Source organism: Barbatula barbatula (genome assembly GCF_947034865.1).
Source record: "Barbatula barbatula genome assembly, chromosome: 10".
Lineage (NCBI taxonomy): Eukaryota > Metazoa > Chordata > Actinopteri > Cypriniformes > Nemacheilidae > Barbatula > Barbatula barbatula.
Window position 1 is genome coordinate 13282972 of NC_136773.1, and position 17640 is coordinate 13300611.

At 37.1% G+C, this 17640-nt stretch overlaps 1 protein-coding gene across 1 annotated transcript in view; it reads right to left on the reverse strand.

Annotated features, from left to right (window-relative positions):
* The window catches only part of plch1 (phospholipase C, eta 1), a 51859-nt gene that overhangs the window by 20107 nt on the left and 14112 nt on the right, over positions 1–17640 (reverse strand). The window contains exons 3-9 of the mRNA XM_079465435.1: positions 10261–10407; positions 7065–7309; positions 3833–3961; positions 2801–2971; positions 1966–2059; positions 904–1107; positions 245–365 (exon numbers count right to left, since the gene is read on the reverse strand). Of these exons, the coding sequence (XP_079321561.1) occupies positions 245–365; positions 904–1107; positions 1966–2059; positions 2801–2971; positions 3833–3961; positions 7065–7309; positions 10261–10407 (1111 nt within the window). The remainder of the gene's footprint in view (positions 1–244; positions 366–903; positions 1108–1965; positions 2060–2800; positions 2972–3832; positions 3962–7064; positions 7310–10260; positions 10408–17640) is intronic.

Genomic DNA, 17640 nt, shown 5'->3' on the forward strand with positions numbered 1-17640 from the left:
CTAGTCCAGTACATTCTGCAGAATAAGAAATTTTCCTTTGTTTTGCAGAAGCGTAACTTTGCATATTCTTTAAAGAGAATCCATGAATGTATTAAACAAGAATTTACCATCTTCCCGGACTCTATGGTTGTCAGTTTTTAAAGCCACAAATAAAACTACGATTTATTCTCCCACCTGAAACATAAACCATTGACACGTGAAACAGGACAAAAGCAAAAATAACAAAATAATTTGTTGTACGCACTCATTGTTTATGAAGGCGTATTTGTTGATGGTCTCGATGACAGATTTAAAGGTGATCTTGGAGGTGAGAGTGTATCCATGCTGGACCATAGGCTCACCGTCTGGGCCATCCCAACAATCCACTGCACAACACATCCCACAAAACACAGTGCAGTTACAGCTGGGTCAAAAAGACCAAAGGAAGACAGTTCTTCATTACAAAACTCTTCATACGTTACAAACACCTAAACAGATACAGATATATTCACTGTGTTCTAATGAACAATAAAAGGTTTTGGTAAACAGCATTCTGCGCGCAATGTTGGGTATGTTACTCTGAAAAAGTAATGAATTACAATAGTGCCCCAGCATCTTAGTGACAAAAATGACTCTCTCCTAAATGTATTTAATTACTTATTACTAATTACTCTCTTTATCCTACATCAACCATGAGGTGTTTCAAGGACTGACACAAAAATACTTTTAATTCATTCAAATAAGTATGACAAATGTGATACATTACACATTTAGTTCAATTACACCCGAAGTAACTGTAATTAAATCACAGAAAAAATAAGAGTAATCTCTTACTTTCCTTTTTTAGGGAAAAGTAATTATATTACAGTAAGTAGTTACACAGTAACTAGTTAGACCCAACACTGACTGTACGCTTTGGCTTACCCTCCACACAGCGGCAGCCGGCCTGCAGCACCCACGCATACATGTCGGTCTTGGAGTGGGACAGCAGCTGGTCTCCGGTCAGGTAGGTGTTGTGGGAAGAAGCTATGAAATAGTTACACAGAGGTTGGTCCATGTCCTGATTTACCTCATTGTGTTGAGGGTTGAACACATCACAGGCAGGGCTGCGCATGTAATTGGTGAAACCTAGATGGAACAGAGAACAATTGTCATAAACCTTCAAAACAAAGCAAAAACTAAAAAATTAAAGCACAATGACTTTTCAAAGTGCACAGATTGGAGTGATTATTCCAGTGACTTTTAAAAAGCATTAATGTTTTTTAATGATTCTTAAATGCTGCTTTTAGACGGCGAGAGAGCTGTCGACGGTCGGCCTGATGGTGGCAGATGCTGAATGAATTAGTTTCAGTCACATGACAAGCCACTAATGGTAAACGGATCACTGGCAAGCAAATAAAACACATCTTGTGGATGTGACTGACAAACAAACACACAAGAACATCATATATGTATGTCATTGACAGACAGACATGGATAGACAGAAGGATGGATGGACAGACAGACAGACAGGTACATGTTTCTCTAACACACTAATGTCCGTCTACAGGATTGTGAAAGGGTCACACACAGCGGGCAGGTTCAATCAGTTCCATCAGCTTTTCTCTAGTAGACAGTCAAGCTGAACTGAGCCCCTGTGTCTTATTTAGCTTCAGGGAGGAGAACGTGGCCAGTGCATCTCTGTCAGTGGACAGCGTTCATGGAGCCAATCATTAAAACCACTGAAACGAGCAGATGAAGTTTAAGGACTCGCACTTTCACCAAAACAACAAAACTTGAAAAACAAACAGCATCAGTGGAACAGCTCTGTAAAAAGTTGTACCCTTATGTTTTAAATGGGTTCATTTATGGTCACGGCTTAGTGTAATAATGATGTGTCGATTACAATTTTACTTTAGAATAGCTTGGGTCTGAAATGTATTGTGACATTGAAAAAGAAAACTTTAAAATAAAAAGCTAAATAGCCACACAGAGTTCTCGCTGTACCTTCAATACCAAGAACTCCCTTCTGCTTGTTCTCCTCAGAGACTTCAAACTTATTGATTATGTCCAGACAGTTCTCTGGGGTCACATTGGACATCTGTGAAAAGGAAGGGAAAGAATGAAAAGAGCGAGTCATTCACCAAAATCACTTGTCCAGATAGGATCCATAACACTTCAATCATCTGGTCTCTGAGGGTCACCTCCTCCTAAACTGAGATCACAAAAACACCTTTCGACTGCCATTCTGTCACTAGATGACTGTATCTTTTATTTTGTCTGCACTCTTTCCGTCTCTTCCCCCAGGGCTTCATGGTCCGTGTGTGGGCAGAGAGAGAGGAAGCTGGGGCACTGTGAGGCTTTCTTAGCATCAAACTGGGGCTGTTCATTGCCTCAGCTGGAAAGCCATTAAAATGGTTGATAGAAAGGCAAAGGCTTTTGCTTTCTAATTCCTAAAGAATGCCCAAGAGCTAAGGCACGTATTGAGATTGAAAAGGCAATGATGGCTAAAAGGAAATTTCTTAGCGGGAAAAACAGCTAAATACGTCAAAAACACTGTAAAAATTGAGAAAATGCCAAAATGGTGAAAAATTGCTTTATACATTTTTAAATTCAAAATAGAACCTAATTTGAATTAATTATATTATTAAATAGCAATAGATTATAACCGTATTTCACTTTGCTAATTGTAAAATGTATATGTATTAATAATGCATTTAGTTTAGTGACTATTGTGAGGGAGTTTTTGTTGTTGAGCATCTCCCTGAACAGAACAGGAACAAGTTGTTAAAAAAGTTTTCAATTTATTTCAAGTGCAGGAGAGAAGAGCTTCACTTCAGACCTTTTGCTCCACCTGCAGAAAGTTGCCAAGTTCCTCTGGGGTCAGGTGATCCTTCTTCTCACTAAAGCACATGAGCAGAAGGAAGAGGTCTCGCCGTAATGACATCATCTTGTAGAAGACAGTGAACTCTTCAAACGTCAGTGTGCCTTGCTGGTCATCAGTGTCTGCTTCCTTTTCCATCATACACAGAGAGAGAGCAGAGGTGCATTATGGGTTCCATTCAAGACACAAAAGGTTTGAATCGATATTGTTAAATGAAAGATAATAAATGTTAACATGTGCTAATCTTGTGAATGCAACATTCCGTATGGAGCTAAAACGAAGACCCGCCTCCAGAATATAGAAACAATCACCAATCCATAAAGACTGACAATTATCTGGGAAGGGGCTTTAAATCTGCCTTCCCCATTCAAGTGTATAGGACTGTACTGTATTATATAATTAATTTATATAATCAGTATTATTAAAAAATTAATAATCAAATAAGTTGAAATAAAAAGTGAATGCCCTTCAATTAAACTTTTCTTAAATTGTAATTCAATTCATTTAATTTTCAAGAGTCACTGGATCACTCAGCATGTTGAAATCCTCTATGACAACTGACAAGGAAACTCATAATTTGTATGAATACTGTATATTACTCCAGTGCATTCACTCTCTTTTATTTTTTCTTCACTCCTGCTGTCCAAGAAAACTATTATTGTTCTGTAATAGCTCAAATAGAATTTCTTTGTTTCCCAGAAACAGAGCATTAACTGCAGCGAAAAGGGATAATAATGATTTAAGACACATTAATCATAAGGTGATAACACATAATAGTGTTACACACAGTTCTATTGAACAAATAGTACAAAGAAAACAAGGAGCACCTTAAAATAACAACTTGTACCTTGCCTGGAGCGTACAGTCCTGGCCCGATTAAATCACACATTCTATGAAGCAGTGGAAATGCTGACTGAATTTATAATGTACTTTTTCTAAAGTGAGTCGTAACAAAGGTAAAGAAACTTCTCGTATATAATCTCCTCATACCTGAAACATTTGTTTGACTTTTCTGCGAGGCAGGTTGACATTCATTTTGTGTAAAAGCTGGTAGATCTCCTCAATGTTCAGAAAACCATCTCCATTCTTATCTGCCTCCTCAAAAGTCTGTTTCATCCACTTACAGAGAGGTTAAGAAAAAACACCGGGAACAAGCATAACGTTGACACCGCAAAACAAAGCTTGTTATATATTGAATTGAAATCTTCTTTCTTCGATCGTTATTTCAATTGCAAAATTAAGCTAAAAAAGGTTCAAAATCCATTTTGAATAAATAAAAACTAAAATAGCTTCGTTCATATATGTCAGCAGAATAAAACTGTTTTCTCAAAGGACTAGAATAACCACAGCATATTCAATGAGCTCACAAGACATATTTCTAAAAATGAGTCTTAATAGTTATCGAGACGCCTTTCCAGCCATTATAAAAATGAAATGTATTGTACGCCCTCTCCCGACACCAAGAAATGTATCCATTAAGCTCTGGTCCGCTGTGTAACATGAATTTTTTAAAGTACAGATATTCCACATAGCCTCATAAAAGCTTCATGCATAATACAAGAACTAGCAAATGTTGTTTAAAATAGTTTCAGATTAAGTATAACATGCTACAGCTTGTGTAACTACCATATATTTTGTTATCCAACGTAGAACAAGCAACAATTCAGTTTCCCAGGAACACTCATTTTAGAATCTATATCACGTTTCTGTGTCCTTACGAATGACATCAAGCTTTTCTAATCTCTCCGCTCTAACACAATTAACACTAATGCACAACTGAGAGATTCCCATTGCTGCTAAGCACACAGTATATTCATTGCACAACTCATTGTGAGTGCTGATGTGGGTTTTCGTTGGTTTTGCTTGCCAAAATGGCCGTCCTGACAGCAGAAATCAACAGAGCTTTGTTGAAATGTTTCAGCCCATCTGTCGAGCAAGATTCAGCTGCACTGTGTCTCATTAGGAGAACGGGCCCTGAATGATGAGATCTTAAAAACACAAAGCTAGAACTCAATTCACTCAAATGCATACAGTTGCAGCACCCAACATTCTTATGCGATATTATAGCACAAAAATATGAATCTCATTCAATAACTGCAATCGAGCTTAACACACATACGACATATGGACGTTCTATCCAAACTGGGCTTATTATTGAATGTTTTTATACGTGTCACCTGCAACAATTAACACACCTGCTATACTGTCTGCAGTGACAAATAGTACAACAGCATTTTAAAAGAAATGTTTGTTCACATTTTCTATTGATAATGGCAGCAGTAATTCATCATATGATGGAGAACCGCACAAGAACTGGAAAAAATACAGAAGCTGGTGTAGACAAGGGTACGTTTAGCATTTTAATAAGCCCTTTCTGGTAAACAAACGTTACTGCGCATGCACGCTTTCGTGGACTGCCCTTAACTTCCGGTACACATACACAAACAACAGAGTGCCTGCAGATTATTTCTGAAGACAAAACAAAAAAATCTAGCATAACTGTTACTTTTCTAAACTTGCCTCTCCAATATTTTGAATTTAGACTGCGATACCAAGCTCAACCACTAGATGTCAATGTCCCATGCAGTTTCTTCAACAAATAAAATAATAATGTAAATTAATATTAACTTAATTAAATATAAATAGTTATATTATTAGACACTTGCCAGACCCAAATACACAGCGGAACCTACATTAAGTGGGGCCCAAGGCAAAATTTCCCAAAAGAGTCCCTTATGGCATTTTTGGTGAATATTTATTTGTCCTAAAAATAGAATTGCACAATGAACAAATACCAGTATAGTCAAAACACATGTGAACTTATAACAAAATGTTTACTTTTACAACATTAAATGTCAATGCCCAAATATGCATCATATACCTGTATAATATATTATATATATAATACATATTACATATTACCAATACATTGAAAATAAAGAAATGCACCTATGGTTAGCATCAATTTTATTTTACACTTTTCTATTTTAGTCTTAATACATTTATTAACTTAATAAATATAAATGTATCTGTATCCTCCCTTTCGTTTTGTTTTCAAAATAATTTATTATTCAAAGGGACATCCCAAGCACAAATTCCTCTAATAAATGTCACAATCTGGGTCATTATTGATCAATTGCGCGTTTTATTAAGATGACCATTTCCGTTTCAATGGTCAGCCCTCGGGGCCTCTCTTGCCTGTCTTGCCAGCCCCATTCCTACGCCTCTTCCCATCAACAAACACAGACCGGAAGTTAACTGCAGTCCAGGCGCGGCATTCCGATAAAATGGCTCTTTACATACAAACATACAGTATATATATATATACACCATTAGGGCTGTTAAACATATAATCTCGTTTAATCACATTCAGAAAGTCCCTGTACTTTGCATATTAATTTTGTATTTATAATCACATACACATACATGCATATATTTAAGAAAAATATAAACATTTATATGTAATTTAAATACATATAATGTATAACAAATGTAAATATTTCCTAAATATGTATACATGTATGTGTTTATAAATACAAAATTCATATGCGCAGTACAGAGACAATATTAAGTAAACACAAACTTTTATTCTGGATGCGATTAAACACAATTAATCGCTTGACAGCCCTAGACACCATGCATAAGTGTGTGCATAAAATAGGTCACAGTTGATCTGTCGTCTAGCAAAATTTGCAGCTGCCATACGCTATGCATCTACTGTTATGGTAGATTAAAATGACTGCCCCTCGATGACTCACGCACCTTTATGAGAATAACAGACAAACACTTAAGGGAGGAGAGCAAGAGAAGCTTGGTGGTTTTATCTCCTCCTCCTCTCAGGCCGCTTCTTTCATGTTAGTCTGTGCTTTTGTAAGAACTCCCTGCAGAGCAAGACTCCCTAAAGCACTGAACTACTCACAGCCTTAAAAACTGAGTCAAGCAGCTCTAGCTTGCTCACGTTCTCTCTCTCTTTGTGTTGGTCTCTTTGTAAGTCAGTCTAAATCAATCAGTCAAAATCAATCACGGGTCCTTTCTTGCCTCCATCAATGTATTCATCCACCCACTCAACCATCCATCTACCCATCCATTAAAGGAACAGTTCACCCAAAAAGGTAAATTCTCTCATCATTTGCTCAACCGTTCTAACCTGACCTTTTGCAAAAAAAAAGGGACACGACTATTCCAAAAATCAATCGGTTTGAATATGTACAAGCAAAGGATATTGATCATGGGTGCGCTGTCTCTTGGCTAGTGAGTCTTCATCACTGATACCGGCCATCAGGTACCTGAGTCCCGTCACCCATGTTCTCGCTTCCTCTGCGTTCGACGTGACCAAGTCCAAAGACTCCATGTGGTTGCCGTGGTAAATGGTGAAACAACAGCTCGGATCAAAGTTCCCCTCCGCGTGTCGATGGAAGATGTCAGACTGACGACCTTCCGTGACCTTGTAGAGTGAGTCGATGGTGACTGGAGAGAGAAAAGACAAAATGATCCCTGAACCCTACAAGCTAGGAATGGCCAACATGCAGCAATGCATTCATCGGTAAAAAAAGCCTGCCGGCGGTTTTTTGACCTGTAATACTCATGTACAATAAAAGACTTGCTTCGGTGAAATGAACAGAAAGTGGAAATGTGTTAATGACTTATTGAATTCAATTCTATGTACTGCTGAAATTGAATATGCGATTGAAGAGACAAAATCTAAGAGTATAATCACCATCTTCATCCCGACCCATCACATTGTGTTTTCTTTCTTTTTCTAAAGCACTAGACCATAACTGTATATAAATACATTTCTGTTGAGCCTCTATGCTTTCTGCATTACCCTTTATACTCTATCCCTCTCATTCTTGCTTAAGACACTGTAGTTTAATCACAAATGGAACATAAGAATAAGACTTTTCATACGCATCTTTTCCATAAAATAACACATACAGAAAGTGACGATGGACGGTCAAGTTCCGAGAAACAAACAAACAAACACTTAAAGCACTACAGAATTGATATAAAAGTAGTGTATAAGTCTTGTGACGGCCCGCATAGCTTGATGTGAGAAACAAATAATTTATGTAAAAACATCATTTACATAGAAATAGAAGAAACAAACAAAAATAACAATTATGGGTTTTATATACAGTATATGTGTTCATAATTAGTATTACAAAAATTATATAGGTAAAGAAAACCAAAACTTAAGTCGTCACTGCAGCTCTTAAAACAATATGAATACAAATATAGTTTAATAGTAAATTTTTCTGTTTTGTTTTTTAAAACCATATTCTCTTTGAACTGTAGAATAATATACATAAAAACTACATAAATTACAAAAACTTTCAACGTACAGGTTCAAAAAAGCACGAGGGAACATAAATAATGTCAGAAATTTCACATTTGGATCTGTTCCTTTTAGAAAGCCTCTGCTGACTGTAAAAACTTGTTGATTTAAAAAACTTGACCTGACAGTCTCTGCAGGCATGGTATAATTTCTGTCCAGTTCAGTCTTATCAAAATCTACACTTAAACAATCCTCTGAACCTTTCAGCAATGCCTTTTTAACACTTCCGGTTATGATAATCTGATCCAGCAGCTCTGCATGTGCTCTGGAAACCCGAGTGGCATCAAAGCCTCTGATCCCTTAACCTGACAATGAGCTAGGCGCAATCTGCCTTTTTTAATTATGCAAATGGACTAACAAAGAGAATCTTATCTTATGAGAGCAGTTCACAAACATAACAGCATACAAAGAGAGGGATAGAGATGGTCGGACAAAAGCACTTGAGTTTTTATTAACAGCTCTGTATTATAATCCATCTATCTGGGCCGGGTCAGTTCGGCGAACAAAAGCTTGCAGATCAAGTGAATAAAGCAGGATTTTATTTCTAGCACGCTACCAGAACCCTCAACCAGAAAGTAAAATGAGCGTTTATGCGAAATTCACTTGAACCCAAACAAGCAGAGCACAAACACAGATGGTGAGAGTGGTTTCTTTCTGGAAGCCCCGGCCTGTGATTCACACACGGTTTTTATGTAAGAGAGCTGCTCTCAGACTCTCGACATGTCAAAATTTGCTTTAATGGGGAAGGATAAGGGAATAAATAATTACAGGATACTGAGAGAGAGAGATCTTAGGGATGTGACAGAGAAGAAAAGATCAATGAACTTAAAAGGTCCAGTTTGTGAAATGTAATGGGATCTGGTGGGGAGGTTACGAATTTCAACACAGAACTAAGATGACGTTTTTGGTTCTTACCTGGAGAAAATAATGTTTTTACGAAATGTGCTCTGTAGGGCAGTTTGTCAGTTTAGGGCTACTGTAGAGACAACGTGGTGAATTCCATGCAATGGGACAATACAGCTGTGTATGTTTGTTCATGGCATTTTTACGGATTTGCAAATCATTTGAAACTCTAAAAGATGCCTGACATGAAGCGCCCACTGTAAGTGAAATCATCTGTACATTGTTGGCAATCGGCGCATGCGTGCATTATGTAAACAACACAAATTTGAAGTGAATTAACATAGTTATGTAGGGATAATAGGAAGATGTATTGTGTGCCCGTGCTTTAGTTCCGCCCACTGCACGCCTCCAGGACCTTGACTGTTTTCGAAATAATCGTACAGCAGTATCTTTATTTTTTAAAAATGGGATCAAACGAAATACTCTTGGAAGATACGAATTATGCAATACTACTCTATAAGTACTCAGGATTAATATGAGATTGGCAGAAACTGCGTGCGTTACGTCCGCTTTAATATTACACATTGCACGCCGCAATATGGGATACTAATAGTCGTTTGTCTAAGTTATGCCACAGTCACACAAGACTTTTCGTTCAATTGACTTGCATTCATATACATGTGAATGCAGTAGATGGGAAATGCAAGCTCCTACAAAAACATACATTGTATTGCATTTCAAAGGTCAAGTTTGGTGACCTGCGAATTTTGTATCACGACGACGTCTGACCAATAGAAGACTGATATGCCAAGAGGTGACCTTTTCAGTCTGAGGAAATGCTTACATTAATAATATCACACAATCCAGTCTGTAAAATACAGCTTTAAAATAATGTAAACAACTATAACAGTGCAAATATGTTGGATGTTTTTATCAAGGGTTTTCTGGTTGCTTTCCATATATGGATGTGTAAGTCTACTGTGACTGCGGAATTACGCATGATACTATTCATTAAATCTGTTTCCTTTAAATGCGGTTATTCTAATTCTGGTGGCAAGCTAGCCAAAAACTATTTAAAAATGTAACTATTTAAACTCCACCAAAGAAGGAGTCTTGAATGACTCGAAGGCGAATAAACAATGACAAAGGCTCTTTGCATGTGAAGTAAACCTTTTTGAGTCCATCAGTAGAAAAATAATGCATGTTTATGTTAAACTATATATGAATGCTTTTGACTTACTCTTGGCTTTCTCGCTCTTGCGTGATGGTTTCCAGCGGATACATGACCGGTGCTCATCCAGGTAGAAGAGCCGAACCAGACCTTTAGAACCAGTCTTCAGCTTCACCATTTGAGTCCCTGACTGCATCACGCTCATGCATCGCTCCACTGCAGAAAACACAAACACGCACATTTATTGAGTGGGTTGATGGGCAACTGAACAGCCAGGTAAAAATATTCAGCAGTACGGAAGAGATATAAATTGGCTGATATATCAGCTTCTGTTATTTTTAGATCGCATGCCGATAGGTGTCATTTTAATTGTGACACATGTAGGGACGATATGGAACATGAAAAATTGACAAAATGAGAAAATAAGCAAGGGGGGGGTGATTTACTACCAGACCAATGGAAACAAAATTAGAGAAGAAAATAGAGAATCTCTGTAATCAGAAGGATCGAAAACCCCTCAGTGGATGTGAAAACCAGGAGCTTCACTGATGCAACACAGCAGAGAGTGCCTGCAACACTGCTCATCTTTACAGAGTGAGATGGCAACTCCCTGTCCTTCAGGGCCACTGGGACCCATCGGCTTCACACAGCAGACAGATGTAAAAAGACTCCAAATAAAACTTCTGCTGAGGCTGGCACCCTGCTGAAAAAAGATCTGCAGAAGTAGAGGAAAGAGATGGAGATCGCTTTTCCTTAAACTCACTTTACACCAAGATACTTGTGTGCATTAAATGCCATTTAAGCTTAAAAATCCTCTGCAGACCTGCTAAAACGTTCACAACACTCACAGAAACTGCTTTATAATGTCAGTATAAAGATCATTCAATCTAAGCACACTTGTCTGGTTGTTATCAAATTGGCTGTTTTTCAAGTGTTCAGGAGCCATAGCTTTGTGTGTGGAACTGATCAAATCTTGGGTCACCAAGAAAATTATTTGACGCTCTAACATTTCTCTTAGAGGATAATTGCTCTTGCTCATTGACATGTCATTGTCAATAAATGCCAGTCATATTTACCTCAAAGGAAAGACTGTTACAAAAACGTATAGTGATAGTTCATCCAAATCTGGTTTCCCCACACTGTCATCATTTACTGGCCCTCTAGTCATTTGAAACCTGGATGACGTTCTTTCTACCGCAGAACACAAAAGAAGATATTTTAAAGAATGTTGTTAACTGGCCACCATTTACTTGCATTGTATTTGTATCCATACAATTGAAGTGATGGGGCCAGTTCTGTTTGGTAACCAACTTTCTTCAAAATATTTTCTTTTGTTTTCTGCTGAAGAAAGAAAGGCATACATGTTTGAAATGAAAAGAGGGTGTGTAAATGATGACAGAATTTTCATTTTTTGGCGAACTATTACTTTAACAACATTCTGTTGGTCATAAAACATCCAGGACACCCTGGAACCCAAACTATATAGTTGACAAGTTTTTAAGCAAATTATCAATTATTGTAGCGTGAAGTCTCATGAGAAGAAAATATAAGGCGTCACTAAATTTCTCAATTCTTTTACTCTGTCTGTAAAAAAAATGTCTAACCTATGCCGTAAATGTGTCATATTGTGTAATATAGCAGACCATTAAAAACACTTCTAATACAAATAGAGGGAGAAATTTATCTTTATTGTTTGATACTTTATTCTCATATAGTGTTACTTGTTAAATCTGAAATTATACATAACATTGTTTTTTGGTAAAGAACACAAACCGTTTTTAATTAAAAACTATAATTTAGAGGTGTACCCCAAAAAGTCAGATTCCAATTCTCAAGAACACAAGTACAGAGAACCTGTTGGAACCAAAAGTTTTGTATCAAATGTACCAAAAGTTTTGCATGAAAGCACCCGGATGTGTTCTTGATGGAGGACGCATCGTATGTGGATTTTCGTGTACCGAAACCATTTGAAGTCCCAGAAACAACACAGAATCTGCGCAACGTCTAACCGAGTTCGTTCTTCTGAGGGTTGCCTCGCAAGACTGGACTCCACAAGAACATAAGTCCATTCTTTGTGTTCTTGGAAACCGCCATTAAACCCTGAATTAAAGTTGTCTAATTATCTTAAATTAGGATGGTTTTCAGTGACAAGAGTTTTAGAAATATATGGATGAAATCTTTTGGCCATTTTCTTCTAATAGACTGTTGTAAAATGATGCCTAAGGTATATAAAGACTATATTAAAATTGTTGTGCTTTTCTTTTCAATTTATAAAAGTTACAATATTTAACCATGCTCGAGACCTTTGTGATTTTGAAATTTGGCTCAAATATTCGAATAACATAGTTTTTATGTGAACAGTTCCATGTAAAACTAAGAAAAGTTTAACCCTTTACTGCATTTTAAATAATGACATTACTAATTCATATTCATTTTATATTCAATTCATCCTGTGATCAGTGAAAATAATGCCATTTCTTGTCAACAACCCATTTGCATGAACTCAACACTAGTGCTAATGTAACATGAACTATTGCACTTCTTGCATAACAAAGCACTGTTGGACAAAAAATACAGGGAAGCATATGGATCAAGCGGAGCAGGATTTAACATAATGGACAGGACAATTATAAAGGATATAAAACCAATCTCACTCTCATAGACAGGTGTCAACACACAAACACACCCACTTGTCTACTAGATGATTATTTAAGGAATAATTGACGACGGGCCGTTGAATTTTTGAAAATAATTCACAACCCGAGGTGGTTATGCGGCCACGACGGGTGTGCATTATTTTCACTTATAAAATGTGTCAATTATAGTCAAATATTACGCTTGTACCACGGTTACCATCCCACAATACATGGTTCTGATGTTTTATCTCATATGTAAAGTATTTGTCTCGGAAATTAACTAGTTGATAGGACTTATGTCTTGCGCATCTCATAAGTAGCCGTTGCATGAGCCTGCATATGCAATTATCTGGGAGCGAGAGGAAGACAGAAAAACATTGCACACGCGGTTGCTTCAATGAGAGAACCAAGTATCGACTGTATATTTGATTTGTTTTCGTCCAATTTAACACCCTGTCATACGAGAAAGGTATAAGGAGAAAAAATGTGACACGGAGATTTCTGCTCCAGAGTTATTTCTAGTCGTTTTGTCTGTTGCTAGATCCGTATTCGACAGTAGACAGTAGGCTACAGTATAAGCTTATTCAGTTAAACTGAGCGCAGTGATCTGGAACTACTTAGTTCATAGGTGTGCGTTTAACTGAAAAATAATGCACAACCGTGGAACATTCGTCAGCCAATCAGAATAAAGCCGTGGTATAATTAAACATAATCGCCTTCCTGTGGCTCAGTGATAAGAGCATGACGCTAGCAACGCCAAGATCATGGGTTCAATCCCAGGGGATTGCACATACTCAGAAACATATGTATAGTATAAAAGCGTCTGCCAAATACATAAATGTTAATGTAATGGATGAGGGCTCAGACATCGTGTGCCAATTCAGCTCTCACCGTCTGTGATGATGAAGTGGAATTAACAGTCCTGAAATTAGACTAGGAAAAAAATAAAACTGATTATATACAGGACAAACACCAGGTTTGTTGGCTACTTATTGAAGACATGATAGCGATGGTCCTGTTGTGTTTTCACACAAACTGACCCAAATTAAAAAAGGCCATACGTGTAAAGAACATGTACTTTGATCATGACCAGTGAAGGATCCAGAAATATGCCTTCCTGTCTCCATATACACCTTCTCCCGCTGACTCATCTACTCATCCAATATGAAAAAGAAAAGCAGCATCTTTCTGTCCCGACCAAACCTCTAGCCCACTTTCACTATCAGCACGTCACAGATTGGGAAACAATCCACAATCCAATTAGATTTGACATGACCATGAAAGACAATGCTTTCTATTCTTCCCCTTTGAAATACTCAAACACCCTCTTATTTTCTTCTCTCTTGACATGGAGTATTGCACACGGATACATTTTTGTTTGTGATGGGAAATAACAAGAAGGATTGGCTTGGACAGGCAAAAATCAATACCGATACTAGGGCTTAGGGCACAAGTATGAGACTGTAAAAGAATAAAGTAAATACAAATATTTTGCTATTTCATTCCATTTAATTCACTCATATACTTTTCCCACCACTGAATCCTTTGTTTCTCACAGCCGAAAGAAACAACAGAGAAACTTTAGAAAAATGTGTCAAACATCATCCAGCAAAGGCAGAGCGATATATTCGCACATGTAATAACTCTGCAGTTTCAATCAGAAAACCTATATCATCTTTCTCTTTCTAAACTCTCTCACACACGCACCAGTAGAAGTCTGTCAGTGATCGTTTAGATGAAAGCTTTATCGATTTTCATTCTTATGAAAGCAATGGCTCTATATCTTTCCCCTGAAACATACTGTTTGTTCATAAGTAAACCTGCTTGTGTTCCCGCTCCCCCTCAGGGTCAATCCATGCATCTTTGCTTCCAGCGGGGTTTAGGAGAGTTTCAACCAAAGTTTGGAAGCATGTTCTGTGATGCAGGCGACAAGCTGTTCTGTAATCGCTAAGGGAAATATTTGTAGGAATGCTTTGCATTGCGGAAATCCTAAAAATGCTTTGTGCTCATTGTAAACATGGGGACATGGGGACAAAGCAAGTGAAATGTTTATAAATATTATTATATTTACTTTACTAAATGCATAGCTAAAAGTTAGAGATGCACCAATATATGGGCCAACAATCGGTATTGGTCGATAAAAGCAATTGTTCACACCAATAGTTTAAAAGCAGCTGATGATTAGAGCCGATATATCCTGTCAATCAAAAGAGGACAGGAAAATGCAATGGTTTGTGCTCTGTGTATAGAAAATGTTAAGAAACATCACAAGATGTTCTTTATTTATAGTCGTAATAAGCATTAATTACATTAAGTTAAAGAAAAATATTTTTAATACTAAATAATTGGTGGAGAAATTTAGAATTGGTACACCTCTACTAAAAATAACATTCTAATTCAACTGGTGTGTGCCACAATATACAGTATGTGTATGTCTAGTAAAGTGTTATTCCACATAAAAACTCCATCAGACGTTTTAACATCAACCAAAATCCGTTTTAAGGGGAAATATTACATGCAGAGCACTGTGTACTCGCTATATGAAAAACTTTGTGTGCAAATGCAGTCAGTAAAATCGTCACAGAGTTTTCAGGCTATCCAAAGCAAGTTACACTCTGTACCTTTTAGCAAACATTTATGCAACAACATATTTATCTTTCTTTGCTTCTGCTTATAAAGATATTCATAAATAAAGATATTTATCTTTCTGTGGCTTCACACAGTACAAAACTGTTGACACCATGAATCTGAACGTCTCCAGTAGGGCTGTGCGAAATAAATCGGAAAATATTTTTTTTCCTCCATATTTCTGCTCTCATTGAACATTCATTAACGTGAATGTTATTGCTACAACTATCCACTAGATGTTGTAAACAGGGAGCATATCGCACATTCATTGCTTCCTTAACATTCCGGATGCGGTTGTGTTGTCGAATTAAACATCGCCTTTACATAAAACACAGCGGTTCATATGATTGTAGCCCCTCTTTACAGCTAATTTTGTCATTTTGTTTGTTATACTGTATCTTAAATGTAAAACAACCTGTTCCGTTTCAATATACACAAGTGTGTTTTAAGTTTAAAATACAGGTTTGTGGCTCTTCATGTCATTTTCACCATTGTAGTGTGATATATACTGATCTTTTTTAGAAATATCTATAGGATCTGTATTAAATCTATATTCATTGACTGGAACAAATGGAGTGCTTGTGAATCGGAATCGAATTGGAACATCAGAATCGATACCCAGCCCTAGTCTCCAGGCTGCAGTACTATAATAGGAAGTAAAGCTGTATTTGGACAAATGGTTTGTGGCCAACTCAGTTTCACATGAACAAAATAGAAACATTTTGACTTTCAATACTTCATGCTTTAAAAGCACCTAGAGAACTGTGTCCTTTTGTTTTGGACTCAAGGGGTTCCATCGACCCAAACAATAGTGACTTGAATTTTAAAAACACGGAAACAACACAACCAAGAGCACAACAACTTCCACAAGGGCACTCTGCTCAACATCTGTACACAGAAGGACATACAAACTCCACTTTAATGTGAAAACACGGATCATAATTGGTTCTTCCGTTTGCCAAAAGATAGAATGTTTGGAGGAATGCCTGTGAGAATCAAAGGCCATGTGTACAAGCACATGCAGCCCATCTGGGGGTCATTAATTAGATCTCCAAATTAAGAAATCCATTTTAATGAGTGGTCAAGATTAATAATCAATTCATAAGGGTCTCTTGGTTAGTGTATCTCAAACTCTTTCTCCCTACGTCTTACATTCTCTGTGTTAGAGAATTAGTGTTAGTTTCTTTAGTCCTCCCGTTGGACTCTTAGTTTTGTTATTACCCTGAGTCTCTCCAGCTCATTTGAAACAAATTAGTCTTGTGTTGAGTAAACCTTCACGCCCGATTACTGCGCTCTGCACTGTGGGGATTTAGCACTGGTCTCGGGGGAAAGAAGAGAGGGAGGGCAGCGGGTTCATTGGGCTGCAGATAGAGGTGAGAACGCTCGAGAGGAGGATGGAGACGAGCGGCTCACCTCCAGCATCCCATCATCCCCTGCCACTTCATGACCTGATAATGACGAGTTAAAGTGACAAAATGAATTTCACACTGGGACAGAAAGTCCAGGAATTAGTTACAAAATACAAGTTCAACAAATGTGAATTTCTTAGCACTGTCCACAAGGGCCTGTTCACATCAAGAATGATACCTTTAAACAAAACTAGTGTACATAAATGTGTGATCCCAAAATTTCACGCTGTATTATTATTGTTATAAATAATATAGTTATGTAATTAATATATTATACATTTGAAAAAGTTTTATCTTAAACGGTCCATAGTTCCTGATGTGAAAGGGCAAGAATGGCAAACATTTACCCATGCTTACAACAACAAAAAAGTTAAATAAAAAAATACATTAAACAAATATTAACATTTGATTAAAAAAACATTTTCACACGAGAAGTCTTTTTAGAAAAATGCCCAATAATTATAATTTTTTTCATATTTTTCTCTAGCTTTTTTGAATAAAACCATGAAACTGGAGATAAACATTGATTAAAACCATGCTGTGATCACACAACGATATCCTACGACTTTCAAAACACAACCTGTTTGAACTCCTTTTATATGGTTTTTGGGCAGTGTTTGCAAATACCCGTGTCTGACTTCTATTTCCTTGTTGCGTGTTTATGTGGTTGGGAAGTGGGCAGGTTTATGGTAGGAGAGGGGTTAGGTGATCCCAAATATCTATTAAAGTATAAGCATTTTTAAAATCGTTTCAAAGGCCAATCGTGACTTTGACAC